Raw genomic sequence first — 20,235 nt, 5'->3', positions numbered from 1 at the left:
GACGTCACCCATACAAATCAGAAAGAGTAATGGATCCAGGATCGAGCCTTGAGGAACTCCGTGTTTTATTGGTAACAACTGAAAATAAATTATTGTTTGCGATCTCATTCCGAAATTTTCTGAATAAATTTTGGACCGTACTTGTGTGTATGAACAAGCTGGCTCCTTAACATTTATGGCGGAAGGAGGTCATTAAAAGATTTGTCATGACTTATGTGATATCGAGCCCAGCACTATGCAAGGAATCTCCGAGGAAACTATTTTTTCATTCTATTATCGAATACTGATTTTCATTCTGCTATCGGACACCGGTTTGTTTCCGAAATATTACTGGCAAGAAACCTGAAGTTCCGTTTGTAATTTATCGCACGCTGATGCTGTGGCAGCTTTCTCCGCTGCTGATTGGCTAACATTCCGTGCAGGTCAAACCGGTCTCCCGTACTGAGTCATGAGCGCCTTGCCCTTTCGCCTAGCTATGAGCTCTGCCAAGGGGCGTTGCGGCTAGCAGTTCGAATTAATGTTCGCTTTAGCTTGCGTGCAGATGCTCAGCTTACAGGATGGGGGGATAAGAGTACAGTACAAAAGCAGTATGGTAACTGTTTATGCGACTGTCCTACCGTAAGGCACCAGTCATGTTGAAATCGACGTGAAATAAGTAACTGATTAAATGCCTAACTGCTAACTATCTGAGAAAATGCGAAGTTGTCCTGCATCGATCTTTCCTCTGTCTTAATGTTTCCACGCAAGTCGCCAGTATCTTACATTGCTCCGATATTAGAACCGAAAATTTATAAGCTTCGTAAGTGCGGTAGGTATTTCACTGAGGCAAACAATTTTTCCAAGAAAACTACGGCACTACTTGGTGACGGCTCTCCCAGATAATATTGCACCCTGTACCAGCGACAACTCAAAAACGCAATAGTTGAGAAATCTATAATTAATGTAACAAAACGACTACCGAAACAGTATAAGCTCAAGTAAGTATAGTCATTTTTCTTGCAGATTAAAGCGTTTCACGTGTATTTTCCAGTGATGAACTGAAGATGACGCTTTTCGATTTTGTCGCTTTTCTTGCAGGGATGCGATATGTGACACGCACAAATGATGTTTCAGAAGAGACGTTTCGTAAACAGCATAGAAATAACAAAATCATCATCGTCTTCGTCCATACTGTCTTCCACTTCCAGGTAGCGCACTTTTTTATACGACTCAACCACAATTGGCTCCATTTTCAAGTCAACAGTTTAATGTGAGCTGTCAGCTTACAGAAAGCAAGCAAATTCCGACTGAGTATAATGAGCAGTATTGATGAAGCGAAATTACTTATTATCACGACGATTGACTTTGACATCAATGTGATGAAAACAGATGGTAGTTTTGCGTTAAGGTTGTAAGCTACTACAGAGCCGACATTGGCTGAACTATCGCATCCTAAGATATTTACAATCAGCATGTGCCATTTTATGAATTGTCTTAGACGAAAACGAAAAGTGAAGAAAGCGGTTAAAGCATGATGAGGCTTCCCAATCAGTAGGTGCTATGCTATGAACTGAAATGATAGCTACCCCGCAGAGAACTGTTGCATACGATGATACATCTAAACCCAAACAACACCTCCTCTTACACTAATTAGCCCATGTACGTAGGTCCTAACATGCAAAATATTTTACAGTAATAATCACTGTTACAGGGAATTGTAAATAGGAATACTGGAAGTTCGTCGGTACTAAATGACCGTGTTAATGCCAACAGTTGCATTGTGTTTTGCACACAAGTTTACGAAAAATTACATTAATATTAACATAAAACTGGCTATTTAAGTTTACAGTGTGCACTTCAACAGACATCACGAATACAACTTCATACGACAAGGTGAATAAATTTTGAAAATTTTCAAGACGAGTTTTCTGTTGCACGGACAGAACTGTCATTCGCAGTACCGTTTAAAGCTGACTTCGAGCATGGCCTACAAAGTGGGTAGCATGACCTCAAATTGTCAGATACAGTTTTGACTGCTCTACTTCCGACGAACGTTTTCGTGCTCTTGCTGTCTTAGAGCTCAGCGTTCGACCTGAAACAAACTTCCAGTTTGGATCTAACAGCGTGTAATATTTTCTTGATGTCATGAGACAAAACGACGTTTTTACTGCGTATGGATATTGACAACGACTGGCTCTGTTCGAAATTAGAAGTGGTCGAACCAATCACAAAGCTGGGTTGTCATGTCAGAATTTGGAGTGAATGATGGCAGTGACGATTCTAAACCCTGTTATCGTCCATTCCAACAGCGCGCGCGCGTTGAGTCAAGGAAAAGAGGGGGAGGGGTGGGGGACACTGGCACACTCTAGTATAAGATTTCTATATTTCTTAGACTAGATCGTGCGAAGGGTAACCCTTATTTGTTCAAGATCATTTAGTTACTTCTGATACTGAACAAAGCGTGAAAGAAAAATTAAGCGAGTATTGAACACTTGAATCTGGCGTTTATAGAATAATAGTCGCGCAGTTGATTACAACAGTACTAATTAATGATTAATCTACACTCTGAACTTCAGAGTTCAATTCATACACACCTCTACATTACTTCAAAAAATTTAGATAAACAAGGAACAGAAACGTCAAACTATTAGAATACAGCAACGGTACTCACATATCAAGCCTGGTACAACAGATCCAAGAGGCGAGTATTTCACAGCAGGACTTCACTATGTGGTAAGGCCCACAGCACATCCACATACACAGCTTCTCACAGCTGTTTGCCATCACGTAATGCTGCAGCTAGATCACTTGTGGCCTGACAAATAGGTTCATTTTCGAAAAGCCATTGTGACGAGCATTAGAAGACTACTTCATTGCCCAGGAAACAAGGAACATTCTTGGCAGCTATAGGTGTTCCCTGAATAAACAGAGAAAACAAAACTGTGTTATTCTGTGCTCTTGGTAGTGCTCATCTGGAAACTGAAAACGCGTATTTCGTAGAGAGGTTAAAAGCCTTCTTCGATTGTAATAGTAAAGAAAACAAAGCGTATAGGTAGGAAGAACCAAGTTTTGGCATCCCGCCCGCGAACAGACTGACGCGCAATAATTTAACGGCTGATTTCGCCAGAACCCGCTTTCGGCCACCGTGGCCCCGAAAAAGATATATGGCACTACTGAGGAGCTAACCGGGATCATCTGTAAATTAAAAGAAACGAACTTTGTCGTAAACAGACAGCACAGATAGGTTATCGGTAGTAAACAGAGACAATCCTGTTTGCTCTAAGTAAAATCTGACGACCATACACGGCTCAGTGTTACAGTACCCTACTACACAATTCTTCATTTTAAAAAACTTTTCCAGGGATGGATCAGAGTAGAACTTAGGCTTCATTGGTTTACGGTGTTGTTCTGCAGCTACGGTAATGTGTAACAGCCGTACCATGCGCTAGGCATGAACAGCACCATCACTGCATTTCTTAGAACTGGCACTTTGATGCCAGCACATACCATAACGTATATGGCATTTATCCTCCATTAATGTGTTTCTTTGCAACAGTGGTTAGTAAAGTTTCTTGGTGATAGATCAGGGTAACATATTTGGGAGAGACGAAATGATAATTGAACAGTCGAAATTAATTATGACAAAAATAAACATTTAGTGGTATCCTTTTGGAGTGAATTGATGTCAAGTGCCATTTATTTTTTCTTCATCTCTGAAGGTTAGCCTCCTATGCAGAGGCCAATACACATACCAATACCATCATATCATCAACGGGATTCACGTCCTCATCGCCCTTTATCTACCTCCTCACCAAAATCTTACCCTTGTTGTGAAACACCTTGATTTTATGCTCAGCTGTCAAACACACTCCTGCCCCAGAACAGTATTTTTACGCAATGTCTCTTTGGAAGATAGTAAGTTTTTAACCTAACAAATACATGGTCACTTGCGTGGTGCCTTATAACTGCGTTCTGTACATTTGAGTACTACTCTGGCAACCCTAGATGACAAATGTGAGTTCTGTTATTCTGCTAAATGTGGCATAATTACAGATCAATCCGTACTTGCTACTTTTTAATGGAGATTTAATATTCTGATCCGTGAAATGTAATTTTTCTTGCTGTAAGCCGGACAACATTTTCTAGTGACAACGGAGTTTGCAGCACGTCGTTAATCCAATCGTCTTCTTCGAGCACTATTATTTTTCTGAAAAAGAGACTTAACAATAGATGAATCTGACCACACTCGGTGAAGTTCTGTCCAGTGTCACTGGTGTATTTCTTACATCAAAAGGTTGTGCAGAGCAGTGATTGGCGTTTTGGACATCTCCAGCATGCTAGGGTTGAAACAGGTCTGCAACTTTCGCGTTCTTACAACTGTGTAGGAACCGCCTTAAGTTGCTTAGGAAATTTTACTTATTTACAGCTAGATTCGGTCGGCTTGTCCATTAACGAATCATCCTGAAAAACAAAATACAGAGGATGTTAGGGTACATAGCACTGAAGGCTTAACAAAATTACAAATTATTCTAAGGCGGATAACATACCGTGTACATAAGCAGTACATTACAACCAGGAGTGCAAGTAAGTTATTGGCCACAAGACAAAAACTTCGTAAAATACAGTTAGCGTCCACACATGAACATCGCTGTATGTCAAAACGTAAGATGTCAAGGAGTACCTGCAGCGGCACGTAAGCGAGGCTAGTGGCGGCGTGTGCGAAAATATTTGCGCTTTTTTTGTAATACAAATACAGTTTACACAAATAATTTGTAAAATACAATTTAACAAGTTTTGCATCGTCTACATTAATAAAACGTTATAAAATACATCAGGTACTATGACGCCACACACGGCACACACAGACTACTACAAAGGGAAACAAGGGAAGGACAGATGGCAGATCAACTACAACACATTACAACAAAATGTAACCTGGTGTAAGGCGTCTGCATAGCACGGACGTGGTGACTCGTATTGTACAAAAGGACGTGGCTGTAATTATATTCTTCCTGTACATCAAATATAAACGTAACAAACCATCCTAAATACATACATAAAAGTATAAATTGACAAGTAGAAGGGTTATGGTAGACATTGTACAACGTTGTCTGTACGTTTGTATACTGTACAAGGGTTATGACAACCCTTCCTTTAACATTTTATGTTTTAATGTCTGTGTTTAGGATGATTTACTGGTCCGTTTATATTTGATGTGCAAGGGCAAAATGCTACCACCATACCACCACGTCTTCTTGCATGATGTGGATCATTACACCCGCACTGCACGGACGCCTTATATTAAAGTTACAAAAGTCATGAGATACCTCCTAATATCTAGTCTGACCTTTTGCCCGGTGTAGTGCAGCAACTCTACGTGGCATGGGCTCGACATTTCGCTGACGTCCCCTGCAGAAATACTGAGCCATGTTGCCTCTACAGCCGTCCATAAAAGCGGAAGTGTTTCCGGTGCACGATTTTGTCCATGAACTGAGCTCTCTATTATGTCCCGTGAATATTCAGTGAAATACATGTCGGGGCGATCTGGGTGGCCAAATCATTTTCTCGAATGGTGCAGGCAGTTCTTCAAACCAGTCGCAAACAACTGGCATTGTGTCACGGTACTTAGTCATCCATGAAAATTCCATCGTTGTTGGGACGATGAACTCCACGAATGGCTGCATATGGTCTCCAAGTAGCCAAACAATCATTTCCGATCAATGTATGATCGATTCAGTTGGACCAGAGGACCCAGTACATTTCATGTAAACGCAGCCCACACCATTACGGAGCCACCACCAGCTTACACAGCGCCTTGTTAACAACTTTGTCCGTGGCTTCGTGGAGTCTGCACCACACTAACCCTACCATCAGCTCTTACCAAACTGAAATAGGGTCTCAGGGTGAAACCATTGTGGTTACGAGCCCAGGAGAGGCGCTGCTGGCTATGTCGTGCTGTCAGCAACTTCACTCGCGTCAGTCGTCTGCTGCCATTGCCCATTAACGCCAAATTTCGCTGCCCTGTCCTAACGGTTACGTTCGTCGTACGTCCCACATAGATTTGTGCGTTTTTAGATGCAGTATTACTTGTCTGTTAGTACTGACAACTCTACGCGAACGTCGCTGCTCTTTCGTTTAGCGAAGGCTGTCTGCCACTGTGTTGTACGTGGTGAAAGGTAATACCTGAAATTTGGTATTCTCGGCTCATGCTTTTCACTGTGGACCTTGGAAATTTGATTCCCTAATGATTTCCGAAATGGAATGTCCCATACGTCTAGCTACAAGTACCATCCCGCGTTCAGAGTCTTAATTCCCGTTGTGGGGCCATAATCACATCAGAAACCTTTACAAATGACTCACTCTCATCTTATACTTTCCCCTCTTTGAGGAAGTGTGTTGGGAAGTTTGTAGCCTTTCGGCTTTTACTCCACGTATTTACTTGTGTGTGTGATTAATTCTGTGATTTTTGGGTGTCTGCGTAATGTGATGAACTTTCTGTGTGTGTCTGGTACCTGCCTGAGGTCAACGAGTGATACACATGAATCACATGAGTACAAAACAAAGCGCTGCCCCTTTTATACCCTGTCTATACGGTATTACCGCCAGCTGTATACAGGACGTGCGTATCGCTGTCCCATTACTTCTGTCACCTGTGTGTGTATCATGCTACATTTTGTTGTACTTTGTGTTTTAGTTGATCTGCCATATGTCCTTTCCTTGTTTCCCTTTGTAATAGTTACAGAGTATGCTGAGTGTGGCGTCATAGTGCCCGATTTATTTTATAACATTTTATTAATATTTATTTTTATTAGTAATATAATATTTTATTAATGTAGACGGTTCGAAACTTGTTGAGATTTGTTTTACAAATGATTTGTGTAAACTGTATTTATTACGAAAAAAGTCCCAATATTTTAACGCACGCCGCCACGGACGCTGTAGGTACTCCTTAACATCATTTTACATGTTGACATATAGCGATGTTCATGTGTGGACGCTACATTGTCTATCGCCAAGTTTATGAGTTAATGGCCAGTAACTTGCTTGCACGTCTGGTTGTAACGCAAGACTTACGTATGCACCATGTTATCCACCTTAGAACAGATTTGGAATTTTGTTAAGCCTTCATTGCGATGTATCCTATCCACTGTACTGTAATCTTCAGCATGATTTAGTAATGGACAAACCGTCCGAAGCTAGTCATCAATAAGTAAACTTCCTACCGAACTTAAGGCTGTACTCTAACAGTTATTGTTAACGATTTTTTTCCTTGTTTTTAAGGATTTTTTGTTTGTAATGTTACTCAGTAACTACGAAGTTCCAACATAATTCTTTTTAGACGTGTTTGTGCTTTACCAAAGGATACCACTTTATTTTCCATTTGTTCAAATGGCTCTGAGCACTATGGGACTTAACTTCTGAGGTCATCAGTCCCCTAGAACTTAGAATTACTTAAACCTAACTAACCTAAGGACATCACACACATCCATGCCTGAGGCAGGATTCGAACCTGCGACCGTAGCGGTCGTTCGGCTACAGACAGTAGCGCCTAGAACCGCACGGTCACTCCGGCCGGCTATTTTCCATTTGTGGAAAGAAGTATCTGTAGTATGGTGACGTTTCGTAGAATCAGTTTCATTTCCCGAATGTGTTAAATTTTGTAAGGATTTCTCCGGTACGAAACGATAGTTTCGTGTGGAAATTCTATACGCGCTGCATTCTCTTTCACGGAAGATCGGACAAGGTCTCGGCGTCTTTCAGAAACTCGGTACCGATTTTGGTGTACCGCATTTCGGGCGTGATTGCAAAAACATTGTGCTTCACTTTACCATCACGGTTTCCGGCGAGAAACAAGAAATCAATCTCTTTCAGCTTCTTGTGACTCATATTAAGACGTCAGACAAATACTTCGCTGGCACTCTTGAAGTTTCTGTAACACAGTAGTAATAAGATAACTTTTAGTTGTACACCATTGTACTTCAACAGCACTATTAATTTTATCAAAACACGTTACATTGAAAATATCTGACTTAGATATTTCCTGCAGCAAAAATCGATCTTACTGAAGAGTAAGTCTGATTTATCAGCATTCGTATTCACGTACAGGCCTATGAAGAGCTGTGACCAATGAATGTTTTAAAACAGACATCTCCAGGACTTGTCTGTTTTCTTCATTTTCTGCCGCAGAGCAACCAATGACTGCGCTTAAACAACTAAATCCGCTTTACGCTTTCTTTAATATCTCTTCGTCTGACCTTTATTTTTTATATCTAGTAAACCATCCAATTTCTTTATTTTTCAGTTTCTTCCCTTATTATCGGAATTTCCGGTAAAATATCAACCTCTCTAACTTAGTACATCCTAAAAATTCTGCCTGTATGTACACTTCTTGGTTCCCCTCAATTTAAGTATATCTGAGCACACGCTTTCTTTTTTTCCCAGATTTGTTTCCACTTAACGATCCTACAACCAGTAGTCGTAACGCTTATGTGAATTCTGGCTGAATCATTGTTTTGTGACACGGTATTGAACTTTTGCAGTTCTAGATAATAAATCGTTTGTCGTAAATACTGTTTTTTTGTGTTGTGGAAAAATGACGTTTCATAATGTTCTGATGGATTATGTCTGAACCTCCATTCGGCTATCTTTCCGCACTTTCCTACGAAAACCACCTCACACTATTGGCAATAATTATCGAGCAATTGACTTCTTCCCTATTCCCTTACTTTTGGTCCACGTGTACGCTCAAGTACATCGTTTTGCTATTCAGTAGTAAATCTGGTCCCAAATAATAGTTGACGCTTAAAATGTCACACTGTGCTGAAAGTTACGTGGTTGATTTTGTTTACGTATGTACTTAGTGATAGAGTGTCTAGTGTTGCGTTGTGAAATAACATTTGTACAGCGATCGGCGTTCAAAAATGAATGATCATTGTAACACAAGCTTTTCACATTAGTAACTAACCTCCTTTGCAAGAATGAAATGTGTGAACAAATCATTATTGTACACTTGGGATAAACGAAGGAGGTCAATCTGTTTAAAAGAAACTGGTCTTGTATCGCAAAGTAGGAGGCTCTTATTTTCATCGAACCATCTTGATTCAAGTTTTCCATGGGATGGTTCCTACTAAAGGTGTCATGGATTAATAATGTTTCTTTGGCGTTTCTGACGCGTCCACAGTCATTTCCTAGCATCCTGACAACTGGAGAGGTCACCGCTCGGCTTCCAGTCCACCGGGGCGCCTACAGATTTTGTGTCAGAAGACCGCGCGCCCACCGCCTACGCATTTGGTATCAGAAGTGTTCGAACCGCCCACTGCAGCACTGGCCTGCAGATCTGGTATCTGGAGTCGTCGACACCGCCACTGGAGGGCTGACACCACAGAGTTGCGGTCAGAACTGTCGACTCTGCGCAGCCTTGTGGTAAGTGCACGAGACGATATTTGTTAATAACTATGGGTGCACGTTATTTGTTGGGAGTGCACTTTGTGAGACCAGCGGAAACAGCAGATTTATCTGAGTTTAAGGGAAACAGTTGGGAAACGTACTTGGTACCAGTCAGATGTGTGTGTAATTTAACGGGGCATGGGAAGCCATGCACGAGGTTTGTATCAATAGAATGTTCAATTTGTAGACGGTTTGGTCACGCAGTGCACAATTCTAGAGTGTGTCGCTGGGCAATAACAAGGCGGAAGGATTAATTTTGTTTAGTCTTCTTGTGTGTAGTGCTCAACTGTGACAAAGGAGTTGAGTAGCTAGTGTAGTTATTGTTCTGAGGAGTAAATTCAGTATAGAGTAAGTTGTCGGTAATTTGCACAAATCATGCCGGAAACAAGATCCGTTAGTACTGAAGTGAGTTTAGCTGCTCTGACGGAGCAAGTCTCAAAATTGTTAGAAGATAATGCGCAGCATAAGTTACGTCATGTGGTATTAATGACGCAAATGGAGACCTTGCGTTCGGCGCAAGAGTCGCAAACAGGTTTAAGTGAGGGCAAGTCAGTAGCAATGTCCAACCTTGCAATATATCCTTCAGTAGCTAAACTGATCACGCCTTTCTCGGGTGAAACAACAGAGGATGTCACAGCGTTCATTAACGATGTTTTGGCAACAGCTGCAATGAACAAATGGTCGGACGTAACTACGTTACGTATGGCAAATTTGCGACTTGCAGGGGAAGCCATGCTCTTTTACTTTGCTTTATGCAGGAAAGAGAAAGGGGAACTCCTTTGAGTGGAGCACTGGTTTAGCAGAAGGCAGTTTACCTGAAGAAGTTAATGAATGGTGATTAGTCGTTTAGTGCGATTACGGGTTGGACAGATTCAAACAACGTCATGGAATCAGTCAGCGAACAATTACGGGAGAGGAGCTTTCTTCTAACCGTGATGCAGCGAAGAAATACTTGGGTGACTGAAAAAATGATGAGAGAGAAAGTATTCTCCCCAAAAAATTTATAACGCTGACGAGACTGACAGTTTTAGGGCATTGCCAACAAAAAGCCTGGCATCAAAAGCAGAAGACCATGCTCCTGGTTTTAAAGTGGGCAATGATCGTGTGACTACTAGCGTGCAGCAACGCTGCTGGTAACCACAAGCTGCATTTAATGCTGATCGGCAAATCTGCTAGGCCCATAACTTTTAAAAACAGCACCATAAAGTCCCTGCCCGTATATTATCGCAACCAGAAAAAAGCACACATGGATGATAAGCTGATCAAAGAATGGTTTCACGGCCAGTTTGTTCCCTCTGTTCGACGTTTTTCTAAGGAAAATCATTTATCTCCTCGTGCAATCCTGATTGATAACGCGCCATGTCACCCCATCACTGAGGAATTATGTTATGGAGAAATTGTGGTGAAGTTTTTGCCGCCGAATGTTACACCACTTCTAAAGCCCATGGACCAGGTCAAACATTAAAACTGATTTACAGAAGACTATTTTTAAGAATGCTGATCCAAGATGGTAGCATTCCTTTTGTGAGCAAAATAAAAAAGACCAATGTGAAGAATGTTTATTGGGCTGCTGAGGCATGGCAGAATATTTCAGAAAATGTTCTGAGAAAACAGTGGAGTAAAAACTGGATATCTCTAATTTCAGTGCAACCTAGTTGAAAATGAAGAGGACAATCTACTACAAATGATACAATTCCTGGCTGTGAAGAAGCTACTGAAGGAGACTTAAATCAGTGGATGGCAGCGGACGGAGCATGTGTGGAGAACCTTCGTGACGCTGATTTAGTTGCTGCTGTGACTCGAGACCAGGAAGAAGTGGACTGCTGAGCCTGAAAGCGACGAAGGACAGAGCTGGCGCCGCACAGTGATACAGCAGAAACCCTTCGCCCCTGCGCTACGTTATTTGGAGCATCAGCCTACTGCTAAACCTGCTGATTTAACGTTGAGACGATGTTGCAACTATGCTTCAGACAACAGACTGTCTTCATCACGCCAAAAAGCAATGAGTTTTTGTCATGTAAAAAGTAGAGGTAAATGTCCGCTGTATTTTAGTAAGTTTAACAGCTTTTCTTTCATTGTTATGCTTTGCTTAAACCTAATGTTTTCCATCCAATTTTTCTAATACATGTTTACTGTACTGTGTAAATTAAAATAGTGTGTATGAACAGCAGTTTACCGCACAGTTTTCCATACTTAAAGTAACATTTTTCTTGTTCGGATTAGCCGAACGTCCGGATTAGCGTGACTCTGCTGTATGTGGTGTTCCACAGATGAATAAAATGCTACTAGTGCTACTATCACTTCTACAACGAAGCTAATAAATTTTAAGAAACTGTGTATAAAGCAGCAACAATCGATAACACCTTTCACAAAAAATGCAGATTTTATTTTTTTGTCGAAGTTTTCGTCGATGAGTCGATGAAGTGGGTTAGATTCTTAAAGTACCATAGAGGGAACAGATGTAACTTGACTGTTCGCTGTGTATTTTTAACGTATTCACTCACGAGTAGCCTCGCCTTGGGACGAGTGTTTCAGGTTATTCTGGATACAGCTTTAATGAGTACTGCCAGGTGCTCCAGCTTCTTGTTCGCACCAGCGTTGACTTTTATTTGCCTGGGGAGCGAAGTTTCTTGGCACTGAGTCCGACATACTGCGAATAACTTGTCTACACAACGATCACTTTTCACATCCTGCCCAATAGTTTCTTGGTATAGTTGTGTAATTAGTAGTGGCATCTTATGAAAAGAAAGGAACACTATTGTGTTTTGTTTCGTTCGCACTATAATGAGCCACGTGGTTTGATGTCAAGACAAGAATTCTCGATGATTGGTTTGTGGGGCGCTCAACTGCGCATTTATCAGCGGCCGTACAAATTCCCAACCTTTGCTCAGTTCAATCTGCCACACTCATGAATAATGATGAAATGATGAGGACAACACAAACACCCAGTCATCTCGAGGCAGGTGAAAATCCCTGACCCCGCCGGGAATCTAACGCGGGACCGCGAGACCACGAGCTGCGGACAAGTATTCTTGAATGTGGAGATGATGGCCTGAAATACTTTCTGGCCTGTCTGATTTACGGCGACTTCAACAAGATAATGGCTGATGCCCTGCCTATCAGATTCAGTTAAAGTTCCTTCTGCTATGTGCTGTCGATGAAACGATAAAGACAAATTTTAAGCTCTGTCTTTAGCGGATAAAAGATGCCGCGCCACATGTTCTCATTTCTCAGGTTCTTCAGTTTTACCTTATGGTGCCAATCTCTTGGAGGTTAATATAAAAATAGTTACAGCATTCATTTAGCTTCTACACATTGTGCGGCTTAATGTTTTTAAGCTGTCTTCCAGTTGTTACCAGGTAAATGTGGCCGGGTGGATTACTGGAGTTCCGCTTGTGTACATGACTGTTTCGCAGCAGTTTTTACAACCAGTCGTTACTGATTTAGGCGTGTTAAACTTACCGTAATTAAAGAGTATTTTACAATAGAAGCGTTTTGCTTTTATTTACAAAGCATCTTCTGTGGCCGTTGGTTTTATCCTTGTTTACGGATTGAACAAACCACTGCTTTTCCTTTCACTGCTAGCAGTGTGAGGTCGAAAGTTGACTGTACATTCAGTCTTGCCAGTTTTCAGCTTGTTTGAAACCACATTTTCTTACGCTGCATTGGCGGTACTCCCCTTTTACCTCTTTTAGAATTTCTCAAAGAAATAGAGCTGTAGTTACAAGTCCTCCGCAATCAACACGGTGAAAAATTGCCAAGAGTGAACGCACAACCTAATTTCTTTCGCTGTCAATCTCCGATAACAGCGAAGGAAAAAGCGCTGGTTTGCAGAATATGTAAACAAGAGGCAGGTACACCAATAACCACAGAAGGTGCTTTATAAATAACAGCGAAAAGCGTCTCGTGTAAACTACTTTTTAATTGCAATAATATTAGGACGCATAATAACCACAATAATAGTAATTATACTTAACGAATTAATCGTATGCATTTTAGATGATCTCAAACGCTCAAGTTCAGTAGCATTTGCTTTGTGTGTAACTACGGATTTTGGAGATTAAAGTATCAGTAATTTAGCCTACTTTGCATACTTCCATTAATTGACGTTATATGGAATCATAACTTTTTCTGGGGCACTTCTACAAATACACAAAGTAATGATGCATGGCAACATGCTGTAAGGATATGATCTGACGTCCACATAGGCCATTGTTTAGAAAGTTAAGAACTAGTATTAACTACTGTCGAGCAAAGTTTGCAGCCAGAAAAAAAATTGAGAAAGAATTATCACCATATCCTGTGTACTAAAGGCGCCGGGAGCTAATGAAAGTTTTTATAACTAATCTAAATTATTTCTGCTTTACTATTCTCACTACTCCATGGACGATATTTCGAACAGTTAGAATGAATGTAGTTGATTAGTTTTACCAAACATTGTTTTAAATTAAAGTTAATGCGAAAAAAATCCATTTATGAATGGCCAGCATATTGCCACGTTTACAGAGGCAATTAATTTGTGACCCTATTGTGGCAAGTTATCATGAACATGATCGACCGAACAAGCAAAAAAAGTCTGAAACCATCTCGCTTGCTCACTCGTGCACAGGGGCTAAGAGGGATCTAAAGAAATCTGTTCGGAAAGCCGATTTCCACGCGGAGGATCAACAGCGTACACTAAAGGTAAGAAAATTTCAAAGTTGCTTGGTCAGAACGTAAAACTGAAAGCGTGATCGAAAACATTTTATTTATGGGTCACACTGAAAACCAATGAATTCACTATGACCTGAAATCGATCAAATGTACTTTCTGATTTTTATTTAATGTTCTGTAACAGCATGGTAATCAGAGAGGTATTAAATTAACCTTATCTAATGCGGAAGACAGTGCCTGGGACTGTTAACAGGTCTTGTTGAGATTTACAGTACATTACGTAATAGCCTGGTGTCTTAGCGACGCAGTTCAGAATCAGGCAAATATTTCCCAGCGAAAGGCATAGGAAACCGCATAGGAGAACAGACGGCTCACTCACCTGACAGTTCTCCGTTGACACCTACCTTCATTTAACCTTCGCTCCACTATATAATATACTGTTTCATTCAGTAAGTATTGTTGCTTTTTTACTTTACGTTTTAGAGCATGGCCATTACGTTATAAATATATGCAGATTTGATGTTCAGCGTTTCTGCTTCTGCCCCATGTGCCTGGCGGCCTTTTGTGTTGGGAAGTTGGACATTTAGAAAAGAAAATGAAGGATCTGTCGCACTGATGGGACATGCCTATTTACTGCCATAAGATGTTTATTATAAATTTGGATTCACAATGATGCATTGTTAATCTTATTTACTAGACAGATTAATTTAGTGATGTTACAAATTCTCATGGATTATGAAAAAGAGTAAATATATCAGTTATGGTAAGAGACCCTGCTCCATAACCGACAGAGTGCAAAGTAAAAGCGAAAGCGAAAACAGTTTTGATACTTCGTACAGTGGACTTCATCTAATGCAAGCTTTTCGCTTGCCATGTTTTGAGAGGACTAAAACAAGAAAATAATGTCCAATAAACATTGGCTTTAAAGTCCATACCTTAGGAGCTATGAGCACTTTGATTTTTTCTACGATGAAACTTTTCTCTTCTACTGAATAAGTGCTCGCAACTTAGGGTATTCGCTTTAGAGCCCATTTGTACCAGACAGTTTTTCTTGTTGTGGTCCATACTACCTCCACTGAAATATGTTCAAATGTGAGTGAATTCCTAAGGGACCAAACTGCTGAGGTAATCGGTCCCTCCGGCGGGAGGGGCCGCGAAATCCGTGACATGGCGCCTTAGTCCGCGCGCCCCTCCACTGAAAATATGGAGAGCAAAGAGTTTGCAGTAAGAAAAAAACCATTGTCAGAGGTATTAAAACGACTTCGCTTGTAACTTTCGACTCTGTCGTTTCCAGACCAGGGGGGACCTTACGTCACATTGACACATTTACCTTTCTCCACCAGCCCCAAAAGTGTGTAACGTCACAGAATCACTCCATTGCTTGAGACGGTGAAGTGACGAACTCGACCGTAAGAGGAACTGTTGCCTTGGAAACACACAAATCGGTGCTAACGTGAGACAAGATAACCACTAAATTCGTTTTCCCGACACTGCGGTTTTATCTAGATCCAATCATTACTATGCTTATTTATAGAGGGGCCACATAAATGCAAACAAAAAAAAAATTACAGAAAAGGAGGCGTCTTGAAATTAGGCATGTCGTAGGTCTGCGTTATATAAAGAAAACAGCGCCAAATCTTCCCCACTAGAAGCTCCATAACAAACGTCGTCGCGAATCCGCGAACTAAGGTTTTATCTGCCGACCGACCAACCGGCCGACATTCTAGGAGCCTTATATCGCCCCATGCAGCGCTCATAGCGCCGCCCTTCTGGCCGATCTTTGTTTAAGTCTGTTGAGGTTGCGTTGCTCCAGATGCCGATTCGCACAACACAGACGCAAAAAAATTAGGATTTTCTTTGTGTTTTAGAACTGAAAAGCACAGAAAAAGGTGAAAAAGCTGTGGGCAGAGAAATGGCTTCAATGGAATGAATTCACCCGCACTTTGTTACTGGAGCTGGTATCAACAAAACATGGCGAAAAATGAGCTGGTAAACCTCATCAAGCAACAGTTGGCGAAAAAGAATTTTAAGTTGAGAGATCATAAAAGCTTTGAGGGTTTTTTAATTACGTTAAAGTTTCTACCTGATGGCAGGGACAACTAATTTTTTGCAGCTCTGTCTCCACAGTTGCTATGTAAAAGTATTTCTGAAACCTACAGCAGAAATACAGATGCATGAGGAAATGCATCACCGCAAAGCATAACCAAACAAATGATGATCATGTAAACTTTACGTATTTATTTATGTATGTGTCTAAACATTCATAGTGGTGTCTGTTTGTACTATATCGTGTCTCCCTACTACTTTCGCGCAACGACGCTCTGAGCGTGTTTTTTAGGGAATTAACTAGTTTGAACCTGGGACCTGTTGCTGGTAAGGAGACGCCAGACCACACATGACATGTAGAATTCAGAAGAGTTCAGTGAGACTAGCGATGATATAACCAAATACTAAATGATCTCAGCGTGAGCTCCACTGCACTCCCTGTAAAAGAATCTTAATTCTAACTAAATATAGTGGAAAGGGTTCAAGGCTTTCCTATTTTTAGTTAGCTAGTAAAATAACGTCGAAAAAGCAGTTAAGTTTACCATTGGAAATTTATTCTAATCACAAAACATCGTTTATAAATTGCACTATTGATAAAAGGAAATGTTTTAATACAGGATGGTAAAAACCAACAGCGTTCAACAAAAATGTGAACGAATATTCCCTAAATGGGTTTCCAAGTTCTACAAGCGATCGAAGGATGACCTATGCCATATCACATCTATAATCTAGGTTTAATTTAAGTTTCATAAAAGAGAAAACTATCAAAATGGTCTACAGTGACCCTCAGTTATCTTTAATTACTTATCTAACTTGTCGTAAATTACAGTGGCTGATGTGGCTTCTCAATAACTATAAAATAGAAAAATCATCGCGTTTCAGATCTTTACTTCAAGTGGCAAATGTGAACTCCATGAGTTTTAATTAACGATCGTCACTAGTATTACGCAAAAACGGGATGTAACAGATGAGACTTCTGCAGTTCTGAGTGAAGCCTTATGCGCTCAAAAATGCGGCATCGCGTGCGTTCATTACCTTGTCGATGTTTAAGCAGCGTCAGGGCGGCAGCGGCCGGCGCAGCAGCCATCCAGCTCGCCGTCTCGGAACCAACTCTTTCCTAACTTCTCCTTACTACAATTTTCCGAAGTTGGTTTTTTAAAAAAAACTATCTGGCTGTGTTTCCATCTGACCAATCAGGGTCTCAATGTTAACCTTAAGCTCCGCCTACAAAAATTCTGTCTATCCAATGAGAAACGTTATACTTTTCGTGGTGGGGCAATGTTTTTAAAGTTTGCAACGTAACAGAGACGCTAAAAAGTCTCACGCTAAAACCTGCTGTTGTCCTTTTAGCGTTATCGTAAGATCTATACTGCTCTTCTGGAGGGCTCTAGCTTTTAACATGGGCTGGGGGTGATCCTTGACGTACCTGAGACGCGAAAAAGCCTCACGCTAAAACGTGCGGGTTGTATAGTCGTACAGGTAGGCTCGTGGCGTGGGTGCCCAGCCCCTCCCTTATCTAGCTTAACACGGTTCTGCTCTCGGCTTCTGTCCTCGTTTCTCCCCTCGGAACTGCGTCTGCCTCACGGTGGGAAGGTACGACATGCATTTAGGCATTCTTGTGTTAGTCTGTGGTATTCCATTTGCTCACTCGTTACTCGTATTACTTTGGTTAATTTAATGTCACGATTTATTCGGAGCTATGTGACATACTAGTAGATTTGCTTATTATGTCAGGGTTTTCATGTAAGGTGTTGGATTTGCCTGACACCTTACATGTGTGTAGCATAAAAGAGGTCCCCTGCCAATTTAAGAAACTCACTTCGAACTATGAATAAAAAGAATGCAAATGACTGTGGCCTCGTCATGTAATAGAGTAATAGACACAAGAAATTGAACTGACAGATTGAAATAGGAAGGGAGGGAGGGAGGGAGGGAGGGAGTGGTGGTTCATATGGAGTTAGTGATGTCCACGAGAAAGAGAGAGAGTGGTGCAATCGAACTGCTGAAGGCGATAGAAATGACGTAGCTGAGAAATAATTTAAGGGGTCCGGCTGGAACGTACAAGGACTGTATGGAAACATCAAAAACCCAACACATTACCACGCCTAACAAGATGCAGGAAACAGTTTGCATTTGAAACAGCTTCCGGTCATCTCGAAATGGATAAACAAACGTTCTGAACGATTTTCAAGGCAATCTTATACAGTTATTCCTGCAAAATAGTAGTTCAGATAACACTGATGGAGATGAATAACGATCACGCATCCTTGTCTCCAACGTAGATCACAAGAGCTCAATAGTAGAGAGATCTGGTGTATGTGATGGCCTGAAGAGATACGACAGTTTATCTTCATGATCACAAACCTAGTTTTGGACAGTGCGAGATGTGGAAACAGGGGCTCTGACGTCTTGGAACATTGCGTCACCATTGGGGAACAAACATTGTAGCGTAGGATGGAAATGATCTGTTAAAATGGCTACATAATGCTTGGCACTATTGCGACCCAGTGGAGCAACCGAGGGGCCCATGGAATATCACTATATGGCTGTCCATATCATCGAATCTCCGCCATGTTTCACGCTTAGGACGTAAACTCTGCCAGAAATTGAAAATTTTTCTTTCATTATTCCATAGTTTAGGTTCTGTGGCTTCGGCAGGACGGTTTCCCGTTCTGGGCATTAACATCACTGTTGAATGGTTTTGGGATTCCAGCTCGCCTTGCAGTTCCCTGCCTTCTGAAGCTCCCTTCGTGTTATTTGGTGCTGACATGAATCGCGAGTGCGATATTCAGTTCTCTTATTTTTTGTCACAACCGTCTCCAGTGACTGTCTTATGTCCATTTAACACACTTTCGTCCGTGAGGATGATGATTTCCATTTTTCCTGTATGCGGCATAAATCTTTTATATGGCAACAAATACTTCGGCTGCCTTGGTTACGAAAGCACCTGCTACACGAGCATCAACAATTTGCTCACATTTGAATGCAATGAGCTCTGACAGAACGCACTTACAACTACACAGAACAATGTTTACACCACAACTGACACTTTCAACGTATTGAATATATTTCACAGGTGTCGTTCGCGGTCAAGTACAACAGCGCAACCTTCAAGAGTAGCTAGGCATTTCCATTTACATTCAAGCATATATTTATCTCATTTCCACATTTTTGTTCATATCTGTAGGTCAGAGCAGAAGACCAGTCTCCCTGGGCTCATCTCTGGCGAGAGGAACCCTACCCATATACGACACCCGCCAACCCGATTAAGGACGAAGACACAGTAAAGATTACCTGTAGCCTTGAGATTCGTTAACAGAAAAAACGAGAATGTTAGAAAAGTAATGGTTGTCAGTTGAACAGTCAATAATGCAACAAGGTGAGAGAAATAACCAGGTCAGCATGTGAGTGGGGCGAATCTAGTGTCCTCCTGGGCTTTCAGTTCCGTCCCTCTGTCCTCCTCCCCCCTCCCCCCTTTTCGCCCCCCCCCCCCCAATCTATTAAGGTCAAGGCGTTAAGAACAGACACTAATCATCGGAGCACTACCTTTAAAATGGAAAACAGGGAGCGGCAGAAAGCGGGCTGGCTGCATCTATAAGCAATTCAAATTAAAATAGTGATGATCCAGGCAGGTGCTTGGAAAGAAGGTAGGATCGGGGGTTTCACACATCCAGCATGCGGCGGGAGTCATCCAACTCCAGCCACTACATCTCCACCCCACAAGTAGCTTAAAACATTATGCCTGATAACAAAAAATACACTTTCAGGGAGGAAAAAAAAGAACCACTTTAACTAGCCGAGCCTTCGGTCAATATAGGGGGGGGGGGCAAAGAATCCAGAAGACCATACTCAGCACGGCGAGCCAGAAGGACGACATATTCTACCAGGATGTGTGCTACTCTCTGTAAGGCTTCGCAACCACAACGTGGGCGCGGCTCGTTACAGAAAATAAAACGAGGTATTAATCTGGCATGAAATGAAAGGAAAGGAAATGAAATGAACGCATGGTATTTTTGACAAAGGTGTCCCCTTCTAGGGACTTCGGCTGCCCGGTGCGGTTTAAATTCAGATACATAGTACCGACGATTGTTGAGAGATGTATACCAAATT

The 20,235-nt window shown here is 41.5% G+C and overlaps 1 protein-coding gene across 2 annotated transcripts in view; it reads right to left on the bottom strand.

Moving 5' to 3' along the window:
• The window catches only part of LOC126345189 (uncharacterized), a 78,170-nt gene that overhangs the window by 45,596 nt on the left and 12,339 nt on the right, over window positions 1–20,235 (bottom strand). The window contains exon 2 of one of the 2 annotated variants that reach the window (XR_007565164.1): window positions 2,651–2,896. Coding sequence is in view for 1 of the 2 variants with exons in the window: in XM_050002082.1 (XP_049858039.1) it covers window positions 2,651–2,763 (113 nt within the window). In the remaining variant the exon portion in view is untranslated. Of the gene's footprint in view, window positions 1–2,650; window positions 3,152–20,235 lie in introns of those variants that run through there. The other variant, XM_050002082.1, reaches the window with a different exon arrangement.

Source organism: Schistocerca gregaria, chromosome 1 (assembly GCF_023897955.1).
Source record: "Schistocerca gregaria isolate iqSchGreg1 chromosome 1, iqSchGreg1.2, whole genome shotgun sequence".
Classification (NCBI taxonomy): Eukaryota; Metazoa; Arthropoda; class Insecta; order Orthoptera; family Acrididae; genus Schistocerca; species Schistocerca gregaria.
The sequence above is the reverse complement of the archived record's forward strand: the minus strand, read 5'-3'. Positions and strand labels throughout refer to the sequence as shown.